Source organism: Falco cherrug, chromosome 1 (genome assembly GCF_023634085.1).
Source record: "Falco cherrug isolate bFalChe1 chromosome 1, bFalChe1.pri, whole genome shotgun sequence".
Taxonomy (NCBI): Eukaryota; Metazoa; Chordata; class Aves; order Falconiformes; family Falconidae; genus Falco; species Falco cherrug.
Window position 1 is genome coordinate 40,923,342 of NC_073697.1, and position 18,945 is coordinate 40,942,286.

The 18,945-nt window shown below is 46.5% G+C and overlaps 1 protein-coding gene across 3 annotated transcripts in view; it reads left to right on the top strand.

Annotated features, from left to right (window-relative positions):
• The first annotated feature begins 17,718 nt into the window (after nt 1-17,718).
• The window catches only part of SLC4A11 (solute carrier family 4 member 11), a 97,026-nt gene continuing 95,799 nt past the window's right edge, over nt 17,719-18,945 (top strand). For all 3 annotated transcript variants that reach the window (XM_027799961.2, XM_055714399.1, XM_055714392.1), the window contains exon 1: nt 17,719-17,953. In XM_027799961.2, the coding sequence (XP_027655762.1) occupies nt 17,917-17,953 (37 nt within the window). In that variant the 5' untranslated portion in view covers nt 17,719-17,916. The remainder of the gene's footprint in view (nt 17,954-18,945) is intronic.

Sequence of the window (18,945 nt, forward strand, 5' to 3'; positions counted from 1 at the left end):
CCTTCCTCTCAAAGAGATGAGAAGCCTTGTACTGGATTTGTGTGCCTGTTTGGTGGTGTGGGCTGCCGGGCGGCTCCTGTGAGCAGGTGCCAGCAGGTTCCCCCGTGCCCGATGGCGCCAACGCCAGCCGGCTCCCAGCCGGGCCCGCCGCTGGCCACGGCCCAGCCCAGCGGCCACGCTGGCACCGCCTGGGGGGCGCCGCTTACACCGGGGACAAGGGACAGATCCTGCGGCAGCGCCAGGCGCCGGAGCAGAGGTGCCCCCCACCCGCGGGGCAGCCCCCGGCCAGGCAGCCCGTGCCCCCCGGCCCGGCCCAGGGAGGTCCGCGGTGGAGCTGATCCCCAGATGCAGCCCGTGGGAAGGACTCATGGCGGAGCAGCCCATGGAGGACTGTCTCCCTGGGAGGGCCCCACGCAGGAGTGAGCTCTGCGATTTTAAGGTTTGGGTTTATTTCTTATTATTACCAATCAAATCAGAATAGGGGGAAATTAAACTAATGTCCTTGGGTCGAGTCTGTTTTGCCTATGACAGTAACTGGTGAGCGATCTCTCTCTCCTTGCCTTGATCCGTGAGCCTTACATTTTTATTTTTTTTTTTCTCCTGGGTCTGGTGAAGGAGGGCAGGGAGAGAGCGGCTGGGGGGGGGGGCACCCAGTGCCCAGCCAGCATTAACCCAACCACAAGCCCAAACAACTTCTACAACATCAGCTAGTGCTGTGATTTTTGGGCTAGAGGTTACAGAAGTTGGGGGGAATCTGGAGAGCAACTTTAAACGAAGATTAACTAGCTGCAGATGTCTTTCTGCAGAGTACTTGCTTCTGTCTACACCTGGCTAGACCTCTTTGGATCTAGAAAACATTCAGAGACTGCCCAGACTGCTTTTATAGGGCACCATGAGTAAGTCCGTTACAGATGTACATGCTCAATACCAGCAGAAGTGTTTACTTTGTGTGCCTTTGGCTTGCTCTGGATCACTGAAAACCTAGAAAGCAGGCTCTGAAGGCCTGCTGCCTGCTTCCATGCCTGCTACTTTAATATTTCTAAGAATTGAATGCTGTGAGCAGAGCATGTTTGTGCTGGGAATACTGTGACACTCAGAACCGACACCCTTAATTGGGATCTGCCTTATAGACAGACTTGTTCTGTAATAAAACACAGCATTTCTTGCACACAATTCTTAACTTTTTTTTTTAGTTTTGATTATTTCCCACCCCATCCTCCTGAGCTAGGAAGCTTAAAATGATTGTGCTGTTCTCTATAGCTTTCTTCCCTGCCGCTTCTGGTACCCATAGGCTCTGCCCATGCAACAGCCCCTCTGCGGGCAATAAAGGAACATGGATGGGGGTGACTGGTCTTATCCAAGCAAGAAAAGAGTCACAGGGTGTTGAGAGGAGGAGGAAGGATCACCCAGATACATGGCTGTGACTAGAGACACATAAATTTTGTTCCTTGTTGTTCTTATTTCCCTCTTTAAACCACATGTCCAAGTTCATCTCTGCCTCAGTCTCCTCCACATCTTTTTTTTTTTTTTTTTTTTTTTTTTTTTTTTTTTCTTGGAAGCCTGGGGCCAGGGAGAAGGCCATGCAGGAGCTGGCATACCTCCTCAGGAGATGCTGAAAGGACAAGCTGCTTCTGGACGCTATTATCTGTTCTTGTGGCTTTGTTCCTAGTGCCCAAGCACAGCCCCTGGGGCTGTCCCTGGATGTGGGTAATTGTTACGAGCTGAGATGAAACGCGGCGGTGTCCCCCAGCCGGGGCTGCCAGCACAAACAGCTTTCCCAGCCAGCAGAGCCAGGAAGCTGCTGAGCGAGCGCTTCCCCTTGGAGCTCCTTCCGGAGGCAGGGGGCCTTCCTGCATGGGGACGCCAGCCCTTTCCCGGCTATATTTGGAGGATCTGTGCAACACAGCCCTGTGTAACTCTTGCAGCATCGGTCCAGCCTCAGGCTGCTGTTGCAGAGAAGGGGAAAAAAAATTAAAAACAACACCCCTGGGTTAGGATGAAGCAGGAGGCAAGGTGGTTGTAAGGTGGTGGAGTGGCCATGGTTTGCCTCCCCCTAGTAGAGGTGGTGATGGCAGGGCTGATAAGTAGCACTGATTTTTAGATGGTAAGGTTGGAAGCAAGGCTAGATGTAGGTAATCTACTCAACTTGTGTCTTTCTCCCTCCCTTGAGGGATGAGAGGTCCCGAGCAGGCTGTGAAGCAGATCCTGAGAACCTGTCCTAGTGTGAGTTGGCTCTTGTTGCCTTGAAACTCACTGTTAGTGTGATGATGATAAAATAAACAGAGATGTATGTGAGTAGCAAGTGCTTTGTGGGTCAGACAGGGTGCTATGTGGTGGGGCGCGTAGCTGGAGATGAGTTCTCTGCCCTGTGGAGCTGCGGGGTGGGTGAAGGAGGAGGTGGAAGGCTATTGGGGTACCCTGGATAGCTCCAGTGCTTGCTGGTCCTGCAGCTTCATTCATGCTTGTAAGGCAGGTACACAGGAGGTGGCCCATGTTGGCTGTGATTGGAATTTCCCAGCCCTCACCAATTCTCCAGAGTTTGGGCTGGCCAGGGGTACAAGTACTTAGAACCCACCCAAAAATTGCTGGTCTTGAACTCATGGAGAGCTCTAGAGGAGCTGGCTCTGAGGGATGCAGAAGAAAAGGGTTGCTTTCATACTTGCCTGTGCCAGTGAACAGTGTTCCAAGACTGGAATGAAGTTACAAGGAGCTTTTTGGCAGCCTTGGGATGTTGAGGGCTTCTTACACAGAGGTGGTATCCCCAGCCACTTCCCAGGACTCTGGTACCCATCTCACATGAGCACACCAGTGTGGCAATGGGGATACCACCCTGAGGGTACTGCCCCTGCTCTGAGCATGTGAAAGACCCTGCTGTAAAGGGTACGAATTGTACCGGCTGGGAAGACTTGTTCGTTCTCCTGTCCTGATGCCACCCGCTAATCAGCCTGTTCTCAGGGATGACGGGTTGAAGTCATCGTATCTCCCCATCTAACAGAGAAGCCTTTACCTGCAGGAAACCTGTTTAAAAGCATCTCAGCTGCTTCCCTGGAGCTTCCCATTCCGTTCTTCTGGGCTGCCCTGCTTTGAGCCTTCCAGAAATATACTTCCAGATGGCTGAAATCAATGTGCAAATCTCCTTGCTTTGAAGCAGGGGTGTTATTGCTTCCCTGAGCATCACCTTTCTGGAAGTCTTTTGTGTTAGCAGTGAGTTTTCTGTTGGGATAATAACTGGGCAATGATTTAACTCCTAACTTTAGTTCTGCGGCGCTCTCCTCTGTGCTGTTATATAACTCCATCTTCATTAAACCGTGCTTCAGTGTCATTACTGGGGCATGATTTACAGAGGGAAATGGAACATAAACTTGTGTTATTGAGCCAAATTTGTTTAACTGACCTGAAATAGTCTGTTGAAGTTGTATTCCTCCAGGCCACCACTAATTCTGTTTGTGTTGCTGAAGATATGAATGACTCTGTATGATCTGATCTTCCTCTGATTTAGGGTCTCTTGGTTACTGGAAATGCAGTGAGAAGTTTCTGGCTTACCCAGAATAATGGAGGAAAAGCACTGTGACTTTGGTAGGCAAAGAGAGGTGTCCTTGTGTGTCTTTGCTCAATTTGTTCCTTTACAGGAATACAAGCCAGGTTTAAAATGTAGTGCTCCAAAATGCAGAGTTGTCCGTGCTGCCCCTCCAACATCCCTATGCATCACTGGAGGGTCAGAAAGGCAATAGTAAGGGCCATGGTAAAAAATAGCTTCTGTACAAGGAATAAAAAAAGTTAAATTATCTTCAGCCTGGAAAAAGTCCCAAGGAAAGAGGACTGAGGAGTGCAGACAAAGGTGGGAGATGAAGGCATGTTATGCGGATTTCTTGCTTAACAGTCTAACAAAAGGGAGCTGTTCTTATGACTGCATGTGAAACTGTGGAGCTCCCTGCTGCAGGATTTTGAGGGTTTTAATGCATTTCAGCATCTTCAAAGAAAGAGTGAGCCCCTCTGTGGAAGGGATATGCGCTGCAGGCTATGAGGTGCAGAGACCTGCCTCTGACTCTCAAAGTCCTTGGTCTCCAGGCTTGTTGGAGGGTGTCCTAGGAGGCCTCCCTATAGGCTGGGCTGGTGTTAGAACTCTCTTCTAGGTATTTGTTGGTAGCTGTTATCCAGTCCAAAATACTAAGCTGGAAGTAGATTTTGTTGACCAGTGGAAAGAGCTGTCCTCAAGCTCTCGAGATGCTCTTGCTTTCCGCCATGCTCATCCTCAGCAGTTCCCCTTATGTTCAAGGTTAACGTGCCGATAGCAACAGTGCTTCCAGCCATAGCGTTCTCTGCAGAACAAAACTTCAATGGGATGTTTGTGTGGGAAGTGTGGCCAGAAACACTCACTTTGTGGATGTTGTAAGGAGTTGGGTTGAGTCTGTAGCTGTCTGCATCCTGATCTCTTTCCCTGGATTTACTAAGCTGTTCCTTATTTTTTTTCATAGGACTTGCTAAACTCTTTCCTCATAGTTTCTATTGCTTGTTGATGATCATAACCCTTATTATAGAGGAAATGGACCAGGTGAACCTCTGAGTCTTTCAGAAAGTCAGATAATAACCTTGAATCCAGCTAGGATGGTGCTTTCAGCACTTCAGAATGCTTTGTGGGATCGGGGCACTGCTAGTTAGTGATTTCAAGCTTCTTAATGAGTGAGGTTGAAAGCAGTCTGGTAAACCAACCCACACCAGATCTAGGTAGTGATAAGTTTGATATAGACTGAAATCAACCGTAAATTGTGCTGAAATGTTCTGAACTGGAGCATGTGTCTTGTGCAATAAGGGATTAGACTTTGATAAGGCTTTGGACTTCTCTAGAGCTGTCAAATCTCATTTACCTTGCTTGGGGTAGAACCTGCAACCTGGATTGGTTTTGGTATTGAGACAGAACCATCCTGTCTGTGGTGAAGGACACAAGTTCGTTCTCCAGTCTGTTGCTGGGGGACCAAAACCAGGGACGTGATGTCTAGGCAGGCTGCCTGGGGAGAACTGCTCACGGAGATGTACAAAGCCGGGTAGCAAGCTTGGGTCAAATCTTCAGTGAGTGTTTCTTGCTAAAACTAACAAGAGCACTTAATTTATCAGTGTGGGGCAAGGTGGAATATCTTCATCCAAATCTGTTGGGCACTGAATGCCTATATCCCAAGGAGGTGAGAAAAAGCCCGGGGAGATAATATTACTCAACCAATATGACCACAACTGGTTCTCAGCACTTAGTAGTCCCCTAGCACTGCTTCAGAGTAAAGTATTTTGATTGCAATTGTTCAGGTAGCAATCATCAAAATAGCCTGATGAATCTAGAGGGGAGTCCTGGAACACATGGTGACAGAAGATGCCTGGCAGTTAACTCCTGTGGTGTTCTCAGTCAGTAAAATACTTGCAATGGCATGCAAGCCCTCTGTTCAAATACACCATGGGTATCTGCTTTGTATCTCTCAGATGAAAACAGAATCATGCTGAAGCAGCAGCCTGCCAGAGTTGCTTCTTTCAAACACTGCCTTGATTTGCTCCCCTGTTTTCACCAGCTGACAGCAGGACAGCCTGTTGGTAGCTTAGCCAGGCAGTGAGAGAAAGATTTGAAGGAATAAAGTTAGTATCAATAATGACATCAGTGGGAAGAGATGAACTTCTAGAAGTGTTCAAGGCCAGGTTGGACAGGGCTTGGAGCAACCTGGTCTAGTTGAAAGTGTCCCTGGATGGGACACAGATGGCATGGATGGGCCTATGACATGGATGGTTTTTAAGGTCTCTTCCAACACAAACCATTCTGTGAAATAGCTGCATGGCCAAGGAGATGAAGTAGATATCATGCAACTTCTTACCTAAAAATTTTTGCACAGTTCTAAGGAAAGAGCATTACTAGTTCTTTAATGTACAGCATGAGCACTTGGCATGTTTGTGTGTAGACGGGGAACATACTTGTAGGAATTTCTGACACAGTACCTTTTGTGGATCAGCATACTGGGTACCTGGAAAGGGATGGAAGGCAAACTCCTGCTGCTCTGGGAAAGGTATCATTGGACCTCTCCCTCCCTAAAGCTTAGAACAGTATGGAGTTACGGTTAAACTTGATCACTTAAGGATATCTTCCACCCAGCAGCATTGTGCATTAGTTGGTTTAATAATGTCAATTTTGTGACCACAATTCTAGCTACTTCTCTAGTTCCCAGCAGGGTTCAGGTTCTCAACGTCCAGAGACAAAATGGTCTGAGGCCTATCACTGTCTTGGGGAAAGAAGATGCTGTGGATAGAGGAGTTGTTTCTAGCTGTGAACTGAAATGTTCCCAAAATCAAACTGCTGTCTAGCTTACCAGGGTGTAAAAACATTCTCTTGTGGGAACAGCAATTGTAGGCCAGTCTGATAAGATGAATCTAGCCGCCTCTTTTCATATCTCTGTTAGTTTCTCACACATTAGAGGTGTTCAGAAGATTTGAGGTGCATAATTATTCTCAGATATCTTTATTTTTTTCATCGGGGAGGGAGCAAAGCCCTTAGACTACCAAGAGTATTTGGCTTCATTTAGAGGCTAAATGGTTGTTCTGTAGTGGGTGTTAAACCAGTGCAAGGGAATATTTCCTCTGTAAGTGAGACCCTATATCTGGTGGTTCTGGTGCTGAGAGATCAGAAATGACATCAAGGCTCCTTCTATAGGTCCATCCTTGTGGATACTTCAAACTGATTGAACTTTTGTGGACTTTGGCCACCTTTAAAAAAAAAACAAAAACAACATAATGTTGTAATGAAGCAGTTGTGTTCCTGACGGGCTTTACACTGTCTTTGGGTGTAATGACTTGCCACATCCTAGGACTTCAGGACCTTCTTCCTCACTGGAAGGCTGATAAAAGGGCAGGGCATGTGGGAGCTCCCCAGAGAAGGAAATTACTGTTAAGATACTCTCTGCTTTAATTTCAGTCTTTTGTACCTACTTTCTCAGGATTCCTAGCCAGGAGCCAGTCTGTCTGCCAGAGGAGACAATCTGAATGGTTAGCATGCCAGTGCTTCTGTAGGTGGCTCTTTGAAGTCTACTTATCTTCAGTTAGGACACCCAAAAAATAATGTAGAAATGGAGAACAGAGGGTAGGTGTTGTAAGTGCAGCTGTCTGCAGAACAGGATCTGCAGCTTGGCATACGCAAGTATGTCACGGTGATCAATTCTAAATGCAATTCTCAAACGGGCAATGAAGGGTTGGTTTAGTGCATAAAACTTGTTTCTGCTCATTGTTGGGGGTAAAAGCCCGACAGTGGTGTGGTAAGAACCACAGTACTTGAAGACATTTCATAGTATTCTGCAACCTCAAGTGCAGAATAAGGAAAGGGGAGTATGGATGGGCTGTCTAAAATAAAAAATTAAGTGATGGAGAATGAGACATTAGATTGAAGCTTTCAGGCTTGGCTGGACGCTTCGTGGGTTTGGTGTTGTGCGCCAACTGTACTAAGTGTGCCCATCCACATCTGTGTGAGTTGAAAGCTATATGGATAGGTTATGAACTTTTGCTTAGGTAAAAAAATCTCTTACTAAAGAGCTCGCAGGTGTCTGTGCATCTGAATAGGGTTATATAGTTCTGTGCAATTGTAAGGCTTCAGAAATGAACCCTACACTGAAAATCTTGCATCCCTTTAAGTGTAGTGATATTTCCTGTGGCAAGGAAGCAATTTTATATTCTTCTGGAACAGGACTGATAGGACTGATAGTAAAATACTGAAATCAGAGATAAGAACCACTTGTTTTTCTTGCATTTAAAGAAAAAAAAAATCCAAAACCCCTCCACCTTGTTTGCTATATGGTAACCTTTGTGTTTTTCCAGTTTGTGCAGGAATAACACTCTCCTAGGAGAGGATGACTGGACTGCAGTCTAACAGGCTTAATAGGCGAAAACTTTCCTGTTAGCAAGCCAAAATTACCTCGCTCGGTTTTGTTCTGTTCCTTTCCAGTTCCTCTGTCTCGAAGCCTGTCCATAATTGCTTTCCTCGCAGGTCAGTTTTCTGAGAAACCGTAATCATTTTATTGTTCCCTCTCAGGATCCTGTTTAGCTCTGCCAACAACACTGGAGCGAGTGGTTCCAACTGCAGGCTTTAAACCTACCTGCCCAATGCTTCATGCAAAGCAGTGGAGCTCAATTATTAAAATGTTGACTGTTAATGCTAAGCTGCTTGATTTGGGGTATGAAGGGGATAAATGTAAGCCACAAAACAGGAGGTATAAAACACTGTAAAATCTTGCATCTACCTGGAAGTTTTCATGCAACAGTTTCTCCTGGAATCCTTTGTAGAGTGGCAGGTGATTTCAAGCTTCTTTCTTGGGTACAAAATGCTGAAGAGTTTCTCATTCTGCCTTGTGAAGACAGAAAAGAAAGCTGCAAGCCTCCAGATTGTTCTGAAACAGTTTATCCCTTTTACAAAAGGTTGCAGAAAGCAGACTTAATCATCTCACGATTGAACTAGATGATCATTGTAGGTCCTTTCCAAGTGACAATATTCAGTTCTATCTCAAGAACACCTTGTCTAGCGGTTTATTCTTTCTTCCCTCCCATGGGAAATGGAGATGCGTGGCTGGTGTTAAAGGGATGAAAAAATCCAACTTGTGAGGTGGTGTTTGGCGGTGGAGAAGGTGCAGATGGCCATGGCCCAGCCTCAGCTAGGTGGATCTGTTTGCAGACCCTCTGAGCTCCTGAAGATCTCTTCTGAAAGTGAGCTTGGCCTTGCTGGGAAGGAGCCTGTTGCTTAACAGTTAGGAAACCCTGGGTTGAGTGAAAGCTGGCTGGTTGACACAGACCACGGATAGCTCACCATGGAATGGTGGCCAAGAAGGAAGGCCCTGAGCTTGGAGTTAACTCCAACACTTAAAATACACCTTCACAGCATGACTACTTGCATTAACCAACAGAAGAGAAATGCAAGTGTGTGCTTGAACAAGACAGCTATTTGTAATGCTTTCAGACTCCTTCCTGCTTGGCCTTATGCTTTGTTGGTGTTCACAGAGGGAGCAGATAAGTCCCTGATGGCATCAATAGTGTATGGCATTTAATGCAAAAATGTAATTATATGGGTATTGAGCTGTTTCATAATGGCATCAAGGGCTTTATTTATCCAGTTCTCCAGGCAGTGGGAATGCTACTGGTCCAAACTAGTTTTAAGAACAAGTGCTATCTAATAGCTTGCATATTTAAGTCAGCTGCTCTTTCAACTTCAAAAGAGCTTGGTTTTGTTTAATGTGGCAGTAGGGAGAGTAACTCTCCTTGTCTGGGAGGCAGATTACAAAATCTTGAATTTGCTGTTGAGAGGTGCTACTAGTGTTTATGTTGGAGTGATGGTGAGGTCTGTGTACCAGTGTCCCAAACCATGCTAGGTGATGGTCCCTTTGCAACCACACCGCCTACCTGTGTGTGAAAAGGAGGCAAAAGTGTGGCTGTATCTTCAGGCAGTGGCTCCTGCAGTCTAAGCCACTGATCATCAAGCAGCTGGTCAACTTTTTGATTAAGAGCACTATTTTAATGGCCTGTACTTTAGTATGTGCGTTCCCAGCTACTGCTTTCATGCTCTAATTAACTCTGAAAGTCTGACTTGTAAATGGGAAAGTTTCTATCCCATATCTGTAGGGCTTTAATTGGATGAAAGTCTTTTATAATTGTAAAACTTGAGTGATTTTGAGTAGGTTTTATTGGTGGTGGTTTTTGTTTTTGTTTTTAAGGAAGTAAATGCTGCCTGGCTGCTCTCTGCTAGAGCATTTCTTTCCAAGGAAGGTGGTGAAAGTGGCTAATATCTCCTTCAATCTGCTCTGTAAATGACAGCAGTGATTCCTTCCATTCCCTAGTGGGGGTAGGGAACTGTAAGCTGGACACTTGTTCCTTAGTGCTCCCAAGCAAATCAAAACATCTGTTAAAAGGGTTTTATCCTATCTGTGCTACTGAGGTGCATTGGTAGCTACTATGGGCTTTTACTTAACTGTGGGGAAACAAATTATATCGTTGCTTCCTTATTGCAGCCTGGAGGTTGTTTGTGCGAACTGTGGGGCAGTGAACCTGTGAATTGTTCTATCCAGAGGTGAGACTAAATTAATCAATTAGCTTGGCTTAATCTGAACATCTGCTTCTAAGCTTAGTTCTAACATAGCTTTATTGCTGGTGGGGCCCTCAGCTCACCATAAATTTCTGTATCTAGGTGGCCAAGAGGACCTTCAGTCCCTGTTGGGACCAGGTATTGGCATCTGTAAACCCTTCCTAACAGACAAGCGGAGTTCCAAAGTGACATTCCGCTGTTGGGTTGTGCTGTTGCATTAGCTTTTATTGTCATTTGTTTCAGAGGACAGGTGTTTCCTTGGAATTGATGATGCTTTGAAGTCATGGGCACTCAAACCTAATCAGAGATTCTCCACTCTTGGTGAAGCCACCGAGGGATAGCAATGCCCCTTCTAGAGAAGGACCTAAACTGGGATGCTGCATTTCTCATGCTCAACTCAAACTCTTTGCTGGCTACTTGGATCTAACATGTTTCTTGAAATGCCTCTTCTGCTGCATCCTTCTACCAAATAGCCAGTTCTGATCCTGGTCTGCAGTGTCAAAGCCAGAGGTGTCAGGTTGTAATTACTTAAATTGGAAAACCAGTGCATCCCTGCTACTTGCACCCTACAGTCCCATTGCTGGGGGAGGGTAGCACTTCAAAGGGAGAAAAGCGAGAGGCTTTTCATGCAACTCAAACTAAGTTAAACAAGCATAGCATACTGTGAGTCTGTTTTAGCAGCGAGTAAAACACTATTGGGCTTTGAAGCCTGTTGTGGAACCCGAGGGGCTTTTTTCTGTTCTTGTGTATTTGCTGCCAGCAATTGTATCTGCTCAGAGATGAAAGCAGTCATCCTAAAGTGATGACACTAGGATCTTCACAACCACATCCCAGAATATGATTGCTGTTTGTGTTAAAAGGGGGGGGTGGTGGTGGTGGTGGTATTAGCTTATCTGGAAACTGTTAGTTGCTCCCAATTACTAGCTACTCTGTGCTGCAAGTTGTCATGAACCTGCTGCTGAGTCAGTTATAAAAACTACTCTGCTTAGAAAATGTTGGTCTTTGTTAGGCTTGGTTTAGTCTCTGCTGCTTCCCATGTGTTTTTGCTGGATATGAAACTGCACTGCTGTCTGGTGCCCTCCTTTTCTTGCCCATGAAGATTTCAGGTAAATATGTCCATGGATGTAATGTGATCCAACTGGATGTGTTAAGCAAGGGGCTTTGCAAGTGAGTAGAGCTAAGATTTAAAACTATTCGTTATTACATCTTCTGGTGTTGCTGAGTGATCCTGTTTTTTCTCTATTGCCTTCAGTTGTGTAATTCTTTATTGCTCTATTACATGACATCATCTGGATCTGCTGCTCTTGTCTGTTCTTTGAGCTTCATAACATGTTCAGCTAAGTCTTGGGTAAGGAACATAATTTATTTCTAAATCCGTTACTGCTCTGAAAATAAATAAATGCCATGTTAAACTTCTTATCACCAGCACGTTGCCTCCAGTGAAAATATTCACATTGTTTGAGATCTTGCTAACTGTAGAAGAGAGGCTGGGTTGCCAGTGGCTGGACTTGTCACTGAGATATTTTTTTCTTTAAATTGTACTCTTGCACAAATAAAGGCTGGCAAGTGTCTTCTCTACTGGAATCAACAATCTTTTAATGCTCTGAGGGTAAACTAAGGCTGAAGTCAGCTATTCAGCTGTGGCTCTGCAAATCTATTGTGTGTTTATCTCTGCCTGAGACCTACTCATTAGGCTAGCAGGACTCATTGTGTAGCTGTAACATCATTTAAGGGTAGGCTTTTCCCATGATCTTACTGATGTAGAAACCAAAACAATGGAAAACCAGCCATGTTTTGCTGAACGTCACCTCTTGGATGTCCTCAGAGGCATGGCTGGGTTTCAGAAATCCTGCTTGTACCGGTATATACTGTGTTCCATAACGATGAGGCATGCTGGTTCTCAGATGTGTTCTGGCAGGAGGGTGATGGAGCCTGGGCATTTTCTGGTCCTTGGTTGACTGCTGCTACAGGGTTCAGGGAGCAATGACACAGGCAGAGACACTGTGTCCTGTTGTTAATGAGCCATGAAATGGAGGTGTGCTTTGACAAGCTCCATGGAGATGTCCTCCACTTAATTGCTACAGAAAGGTGAACTGACACTCAGGTGTTAAAGTGGCAGGCTAGAGTTTAACCTACTGGTTGGGAGATGGATTTCAATCCCACGCTCACTTTGAAGTAAGTTTTGCCTTTATACCAAAATAACCATGAGCAACCTTCCTTCAAACTCTGGTTCAGATCTTGACCTCAGGTGCAGTGTTCCTAGTAGCCTGAGGACAGACCGTAGCTGTAAGCAATGAAATCCACGTTATTGCTGCTCTCTCTACATCATCTCCCTTAGTTTTCTTCAGCTCGCCTACCTTTAGGCATGATGCACCCCTCCTTTCCTACAAGAGGTGGAAAGACTTGAGATGGTGTTCAGTGTGTTGTAGGACTCCAAGGTCTGGGTTAGACCGAGATAAAGCTTTGTGTTGGCACTTCCCTAGGAAATACCTTTTGGGCTTTCCACACCTTCCTTGCAGGGAGCCTGGGAGGCCCTGCCACGTGATGCACTGTATGGGCTGCTTTAACCAGTCAACAAAGGTGAGCATATGTGGCTGCACTGTGTAGTGGAAGCTTTTGGTTGCCACAAGTCTATGCCAAACTTACAGCTCACTAGTTGCCGCCTGGAGAGCTCTCCAGACAATCTGCTAACTAAACTTTTTGGCAGACCACCAAATGACCCTCTTGTTCCCTTTGTTTCCAAGTAAAGCCCAGCTAGTGGGGACCTAAGTCTGATTTGAGTCTTGTCTTAGTGTTGTGAACCCATCTTTCTAGTAAGGTGTGAGCTTAACCGGTCTTAAACTGCCTGATTTCAACATAGCTTGTGAAATGTCTTGTGAAAATAGGTGGCTAGATGAGGAGCAACTCTTTAATGTCCCTACTGAATGGGAGGCCCGAGCATCCCCAGCTCCTGAACGCATGGGAAGGAGATGGCTTTCTCGCCCTGTGGTCTAGGCAGCTTCCAGGGATAGCCAAGTTAATGATTTTGCCTTTAGGGCCCCAGACATGGAGAACAGAGTTTGTTCAGTCCCTGCTAACCAACTCTGTCAAGAGACCAAAGCCCAGGCAGCATTGGTGTCCATCACATGAACCACAGCTTAGTATTGCAGGTGTCCAGCCATGCTGGCTCCTGCTCTGCTGGCAGGTGGGGTCTTTGCGCTGACAAGACCTTCCAGTCAGGATGCCTATATTTTGTTAGGGAATCCTTACTCCTGCTGCTCCTGTAGAGGTGAGATGTACTTGGAAAACTCCTCCAAAGAGGAAAAGGCTTATTCCTGCTGCTATCCCCTGCCCCAAACATGTGCTCCTTAGGAGGGCTGGACCAGGGACTCGGCAGTCAGATCCTCTCCAAGCTGCAGTTCCCTCCTGTGGTATTCAGCTCCAAGGTGGCAATGATCGTGTGAGAGTTGCTCCCCTTATGTGCTTGTAAGGGACCCTTAAATACCTCCTGGAGATGACAGCATCTTTGTCCCAAGAAAAATGAATTATGTTTTGGAGCGTGGGCTCTGTTTAGGCTAAGGACTGTGCAGTAAACACAGTTATGATGTTTGAGTATTCAGTCCTGCTTGCATCTCCTTGTTCTAGCTAGTAGCAATGAAAGCTGGCTGCATGGTCCTGGCCTAATAAAACTTGCATGCTGGTGTGACTTTTGCCAGGGAGTTTCTGCCTCTAGCTCTGGCAGAGCACACTGGAGAGACTGGCTGCCTTCCCTAACTCCTGCCAGTGCCGGGAGGAAATCACCATCTGGGTGCAGTCTGCATCTAAAAGAGCCTGACCTTCCTCTTCCCAGCAGCCCTTGGTTTGAACACCAGCTCTGGTCCTTGCTGGCCCAGCAGAGCTCCAAGCATCTGTAGGAGAGAGCCAACAGTGCATGAGGAGCTGTGGGAAGCTGCAGGGGGAAAAAATTCTACAGGAGGGAGGTAAAGGAATGAGTATTTATATTCCTCTTAATCCAATATAACTCCCTTTTCCTTTTGTCAGATGTGACCGGCTCTCCCCTTAGTTGTAAACACGAGCAAGGGGAAGCAGTGTTGTGGCTTTGCCTTGAAGTATTGGTCTTCTGGGTCAGGTCCTCATACTCCTGTCACTTAAGCTCCCCCGATCCCTCTTGTGCTAAAGGGACTTGTGCCTCTTCTTGGAGTTTTGCAACTGTTTCTGGAGTCTTCTCTCTCCTACTTAGTTGAGTTTCTTGGCTGGGGGGCAACCCTGAAAGATTTGGTATGTGTTCGCTTGCCTCTGGAGAGACTGATACTGTTCTGGCTAATATTTATTTGTGCCTTTGCTGTGGGCTGCAGGACAGGCACCAAAAAAAACACCCCAAAAAACCAAAACCCAAACAAAAAAGCTGATAGCTGCTAAACTCACCCCAATGTCTCGATCTGCAGGCTGCAGCTGCTCAAATTTCAAGGTCACTAGTTACCTTGGCCTCTAATACTGAATTTCCTTGACTCTTCAAAGCAAATCTGGTGCCCCAGACCAGCCTGGGTCTCTGCAGAGCAACTTCAAACGCATGTCCTGAAATGGGATCCTTAGTGCTGTGGTTGAGACCGCTGGGATTCGGCTCCAGGGATGAGACCAAAGAGCACTGAAGCAAATGGTGGTGGGATAAACACTTAAAAGCCTTTCAAAGGACAAGAACTCAAAAAGGAGCTGTTATCTGGTGGTTCCCCAGCTCCAGAGGGGGAGTTCCCAGCAGGACGCTGCTCCCTCTGCTGTGCTGCGCCATTTATTGCACTGTCCTGCAAGCAGAGCTGACCTGCAGCTGATAGTACGGAGCTTGCAACAGGAGCTGGGTTTGTGCAGCAAACAGAAGTTTTGCTTGAGTTGCAGTCAAAGCAGCAGGAGGTAGGGAGGTATTTGAGGTCTTCAGGGCATGATTAAAACAAAATAAATCATCTGGCTGCAGGTATGGCAGCACTTAATTTCTTTTTTTTTATTTCTTTGCTTTTGTTGAAAGTCTTGGCCGTGTCACAGGCATGGGAATCCCAGTGCTACTTCATGCATGAGTGTTGGATGAGTTTCCCTGCAATGCTTGGGTCCACCTAGTGTTTCTTTCTCAGTTCCAAATTCTTACAGTCTCCAATGCTAGCCCACCAGGACAAAAAAATACCAGTCTTGGCAAAACAGTCCTACTAAAAAGCATATATAGCTGGCATCTGTGCCTGGCCTGGAGGAAACCCCAGGTACCTTCTGCTCAGGTACATGGCTGATCCTGCTGGATCATACAGGTCCTGTATGATGTGGCTGTGAAGGCAAACAAAACCCCACTTCCCATTGGTTTCTAGCCACAAACTAGCCTAGGTATAAAGACCAAGGTAAAGACAATCAGGCAATAAGAAATAATTTACTAACAGAGGATAATGACCATCTGCCTTGAAGGGAGGTTGTCTTTGTATGTAAAGTTAGCAACCTGCTGGAGGGGAATAGTCAGATGAGGCTCCTCAGGAGCTGAAGCACTTGGGGTAGGGTGTAACTCCTGCTCCTTGGATCCAGCTCCCTCTGGGTCACTGTGCTTAGCCGGGCCAACAGAGACTGCCTGCAAAAAGCAGCTCTGGAGACGCCAGGATGGACCAGATAGCTCCAGACAGAAGGTATCAGATACCTTCTCTGGTGTGTTGCATCGTATCAGAGAAGCTGATACCTTCCAGAAAGCTTTACTGGTGGGGGGACTAATATTTCTAGTAAGGGACATCTACTGTTATAATAATTTTTCATCATTTGTAGGAAAATATGGTTTGGTTTGAGGTATAAAATGAAATTAATGTATGGGCCGGTTTTCCACTGTTAGCTTTGTGCCCATAGGTTGTAGGTCTTGAAGGAATCCTACAAATCCCTGTGGAAGACTTGCATGAAATACAGCCCTGCAAAGTTGTCCTTGCATGCTCTTGCATGTATTCCCATGGTCATCTCCTTCCTGGTCATCCTCTTCCAGGAGGAGCTGACAAGGTCACCACTTGAGAGACTGGGCTCCCAGTCACCTGATGTAACTGGATGCCAGGCATTCAACTTGTGCAAGGAGTTAAATGTTGCATTAAATGTATACAATTTAATCCATTAAACCAGGTATTAACTTCTGCAACATCTGCATCTGCCAAATCAACATAATTAGATTAAAACAGATCTCCCTGCTCCTGTCGTGATGATTTTTGGGTGGGAATGGGCTTCTTTTGTGAGCTGAATGAGATGGCACTGAGTGTTCGAAACTGGAAAATGAGTTATTTCCTTGAAATTAATCTAGGTGCTAAATAAGGATGAATATTCTTTTCTCCAGTATTTTCTGGATCTATACAGTAGCTTAAGCCTTCAAATCTCAGCAGGGGGCTTCCCACCTTTAGCTGAAATGGTGTCAGATGGTTTTCTAGAAGTGTTTTTTTTGGATGAGGTTTGCTGGTTTAAATTATGGGGAAGGTTACTATGGTTATGCTGCCTTGAGACCAAGATCTCTAGCAATCAAAAGCTAAGATTTCTTTAAACCTATTTCACCCTTAATTTCCAAATTTCCCAAATTGCCTGCTTCAGCTGGATCAGACCCTTCTGAAGGGAGGGAAGATCAGGAAACAGAGAAACTAAACAGTCCAAGTCCAGCCTTTTATGGTATCGCAGCTATTTATCTGATTGATACAGTATTCACACAGGAGGTGATGCAAATGTCCTCATGCCAGTCTCTAATTGCTGCCTTGGTTCTATTTCAGCGAAGGAGTGTTAACCTTCGTTTACTGCTTCCTCAACTGCTTTGTGGTTAGTGCTCCTGGTGTTGGCACCTACCCCCTTCTGGGGGGGGGGGGGGGGGAGTGATTTGAGCAGGGAGGAAAAAAAATGCACCAAAGCTTGCTCAGGTTGTGAGCGAACAAGGTAGTACTGGCTAGGGAAAACTCACAAGGAAAAACACAACCCAAAAAAATAATGCACAAAGCAGCAAAGATCCTGAACATCTTGTCTTGGGGAGGATTATGGCCTTATTTCTTGTCATCCTCCTGCCCCATGCACACAGTTTAATGAAAAAAGTGTAAGAAATATGCCTGATTTTTCTTAAAGTGAAGGCTGCAGGTTGGGGATCATTACCCTACACCTGCTTTCAAAAGCTTTGTTGTTGCTGCCTGGTGTTGTGGAGAAGCCGGAGGTACACCACTGTGCTGTGTCCCAGAGATTTATTTTGCATCCCAGCTGGCCGCTTTTATCTCAAACATGCCAGTGCCAGGTTATTTCAGAGGAAGTTTAGAAGGGGCCGAGAAAACCAGTCAGGATGATGGGACCCTGTGGTGTACATCAGCAAGCTTTACGGGAGAAGCAAGATTTGTCAGCTCGATGCTTTTTCCCAGCTGTGGAGTTGCAGCAGCATCTTACCTAATGCTTCTAGTAGTGTTGCATTCCCAGAAAAGTGAAATCTGATTAATTAATTTATTTATTTATTGAAGTGACGGGCTTTAGTGTAGGTGTGGGAGGGGGGAGAACTGACTTTAAATCTTTTCTTTGGAGTTCTTCGGAGCGCACCTGCGGCTGTTGCGGGGTGTGCCGAGGGCCCGGGCCGGAGCGGCGCGCTGGGCACGGGCTGCGGGAGGGCGCTAGGACCCGGCCAGGGGTGTGCCACCGCGCCGTCCCTTCCCCTTCCAGCCTGCGCCCGGAGTTTCTCTGTATTTTTTTTTTTCCCCTGAACTATCCCTTTTTTATTTATTTTTCACCGGGGGAAAAAATAAAATAATAATAAAAAAAAAATAGAAAGCCCCTCGAAAGCATAAGAGCACCCGAAAAGCGTGGAGATGAAGAGGGGGTGAGCGGAGTAAGGCGAGGCAGCCATGGCAGCGAGCCGGGTGTTCCACCTCCAGCCGTGCGGTGAGGGGCAGCGCTGGCGCACCCGGGGGGCACAAGTGTGAGGAGTTCTGCCGGCACTTTGCGGGGTGGCCCCCGCCCTGCTTTTTACCCCAGCTTTGCCTTTTGCAGCAACAGAGGGCTTGGGGCTGGCGGCTGGATGCGCTGAGGCGGGTGGGCTGGTGGGGATGTGTCCTGCTTCCTTGCTTGGATGGGTGCCGGGGGGAGGGGCAGAAATCCGGGAGACCTTCGGTTTTGCATCATTGCTGAAGGGTTTTTGGTGAGGACCCTGCTGTGGTCTTTGGGGAGGGGTGACACCCCTCGAATCTGGTCTCCTTGGGCAGCAGCGGGATGTTTCGGCGCAGGGTGCGCGGATGCGGTGTGGGAAAAGTACCAGGGAATGAAGGAGCAATGCAAAACTTGTTGCCTTGTTGCTCTGGGAGTGGCTACTACCCCCCACCCCCATTTTGGTACTTGTTTATACCGAGCTAAGGGAAGAGTGCACGGTGCGGTGGCTAGCTCCACTCCGGTGCTTGCTTGCGGATGCGGTTGCCTGAGTGCATGTTGCTAAAAGTGTAAAAACGGCAATAATAAAAAAAAAAAGGAACTATATGGCTCAAGCTGAACTAAAGTAAAGTGCATGGGCAGTCCGTGTGCATTGGCAAAAACTCCAGCGATGTGTGTGTCTTTTTTTTTTTTTTTTTTTTTTTTAAAGGCAGGGATAGGGCGCGTTTAAACACACTTGGAAATGCGCTTTGGTTTTACGCTAAACTTGAAAAAGTTATTTTTCTGAAGTGCCAGCCCTGCTGCCTTACCGAAGGAAGCACTTCCTTAATCAGCATGGCTGCGTTAGCACTGCTTTGACAGTAAATTAAATGACAGGGACTTGGGTTCGTGTACAAAAGTTTGTTCTAGGGTAGAAGCAACTGTAGGTGGCACAACAGCTTTTCCTGCAAAGCAGCGAGCGGGAGGCTGGTCCTCAAAAACTTCTTTTGAGGATCTTTTCTCAGGAAGGA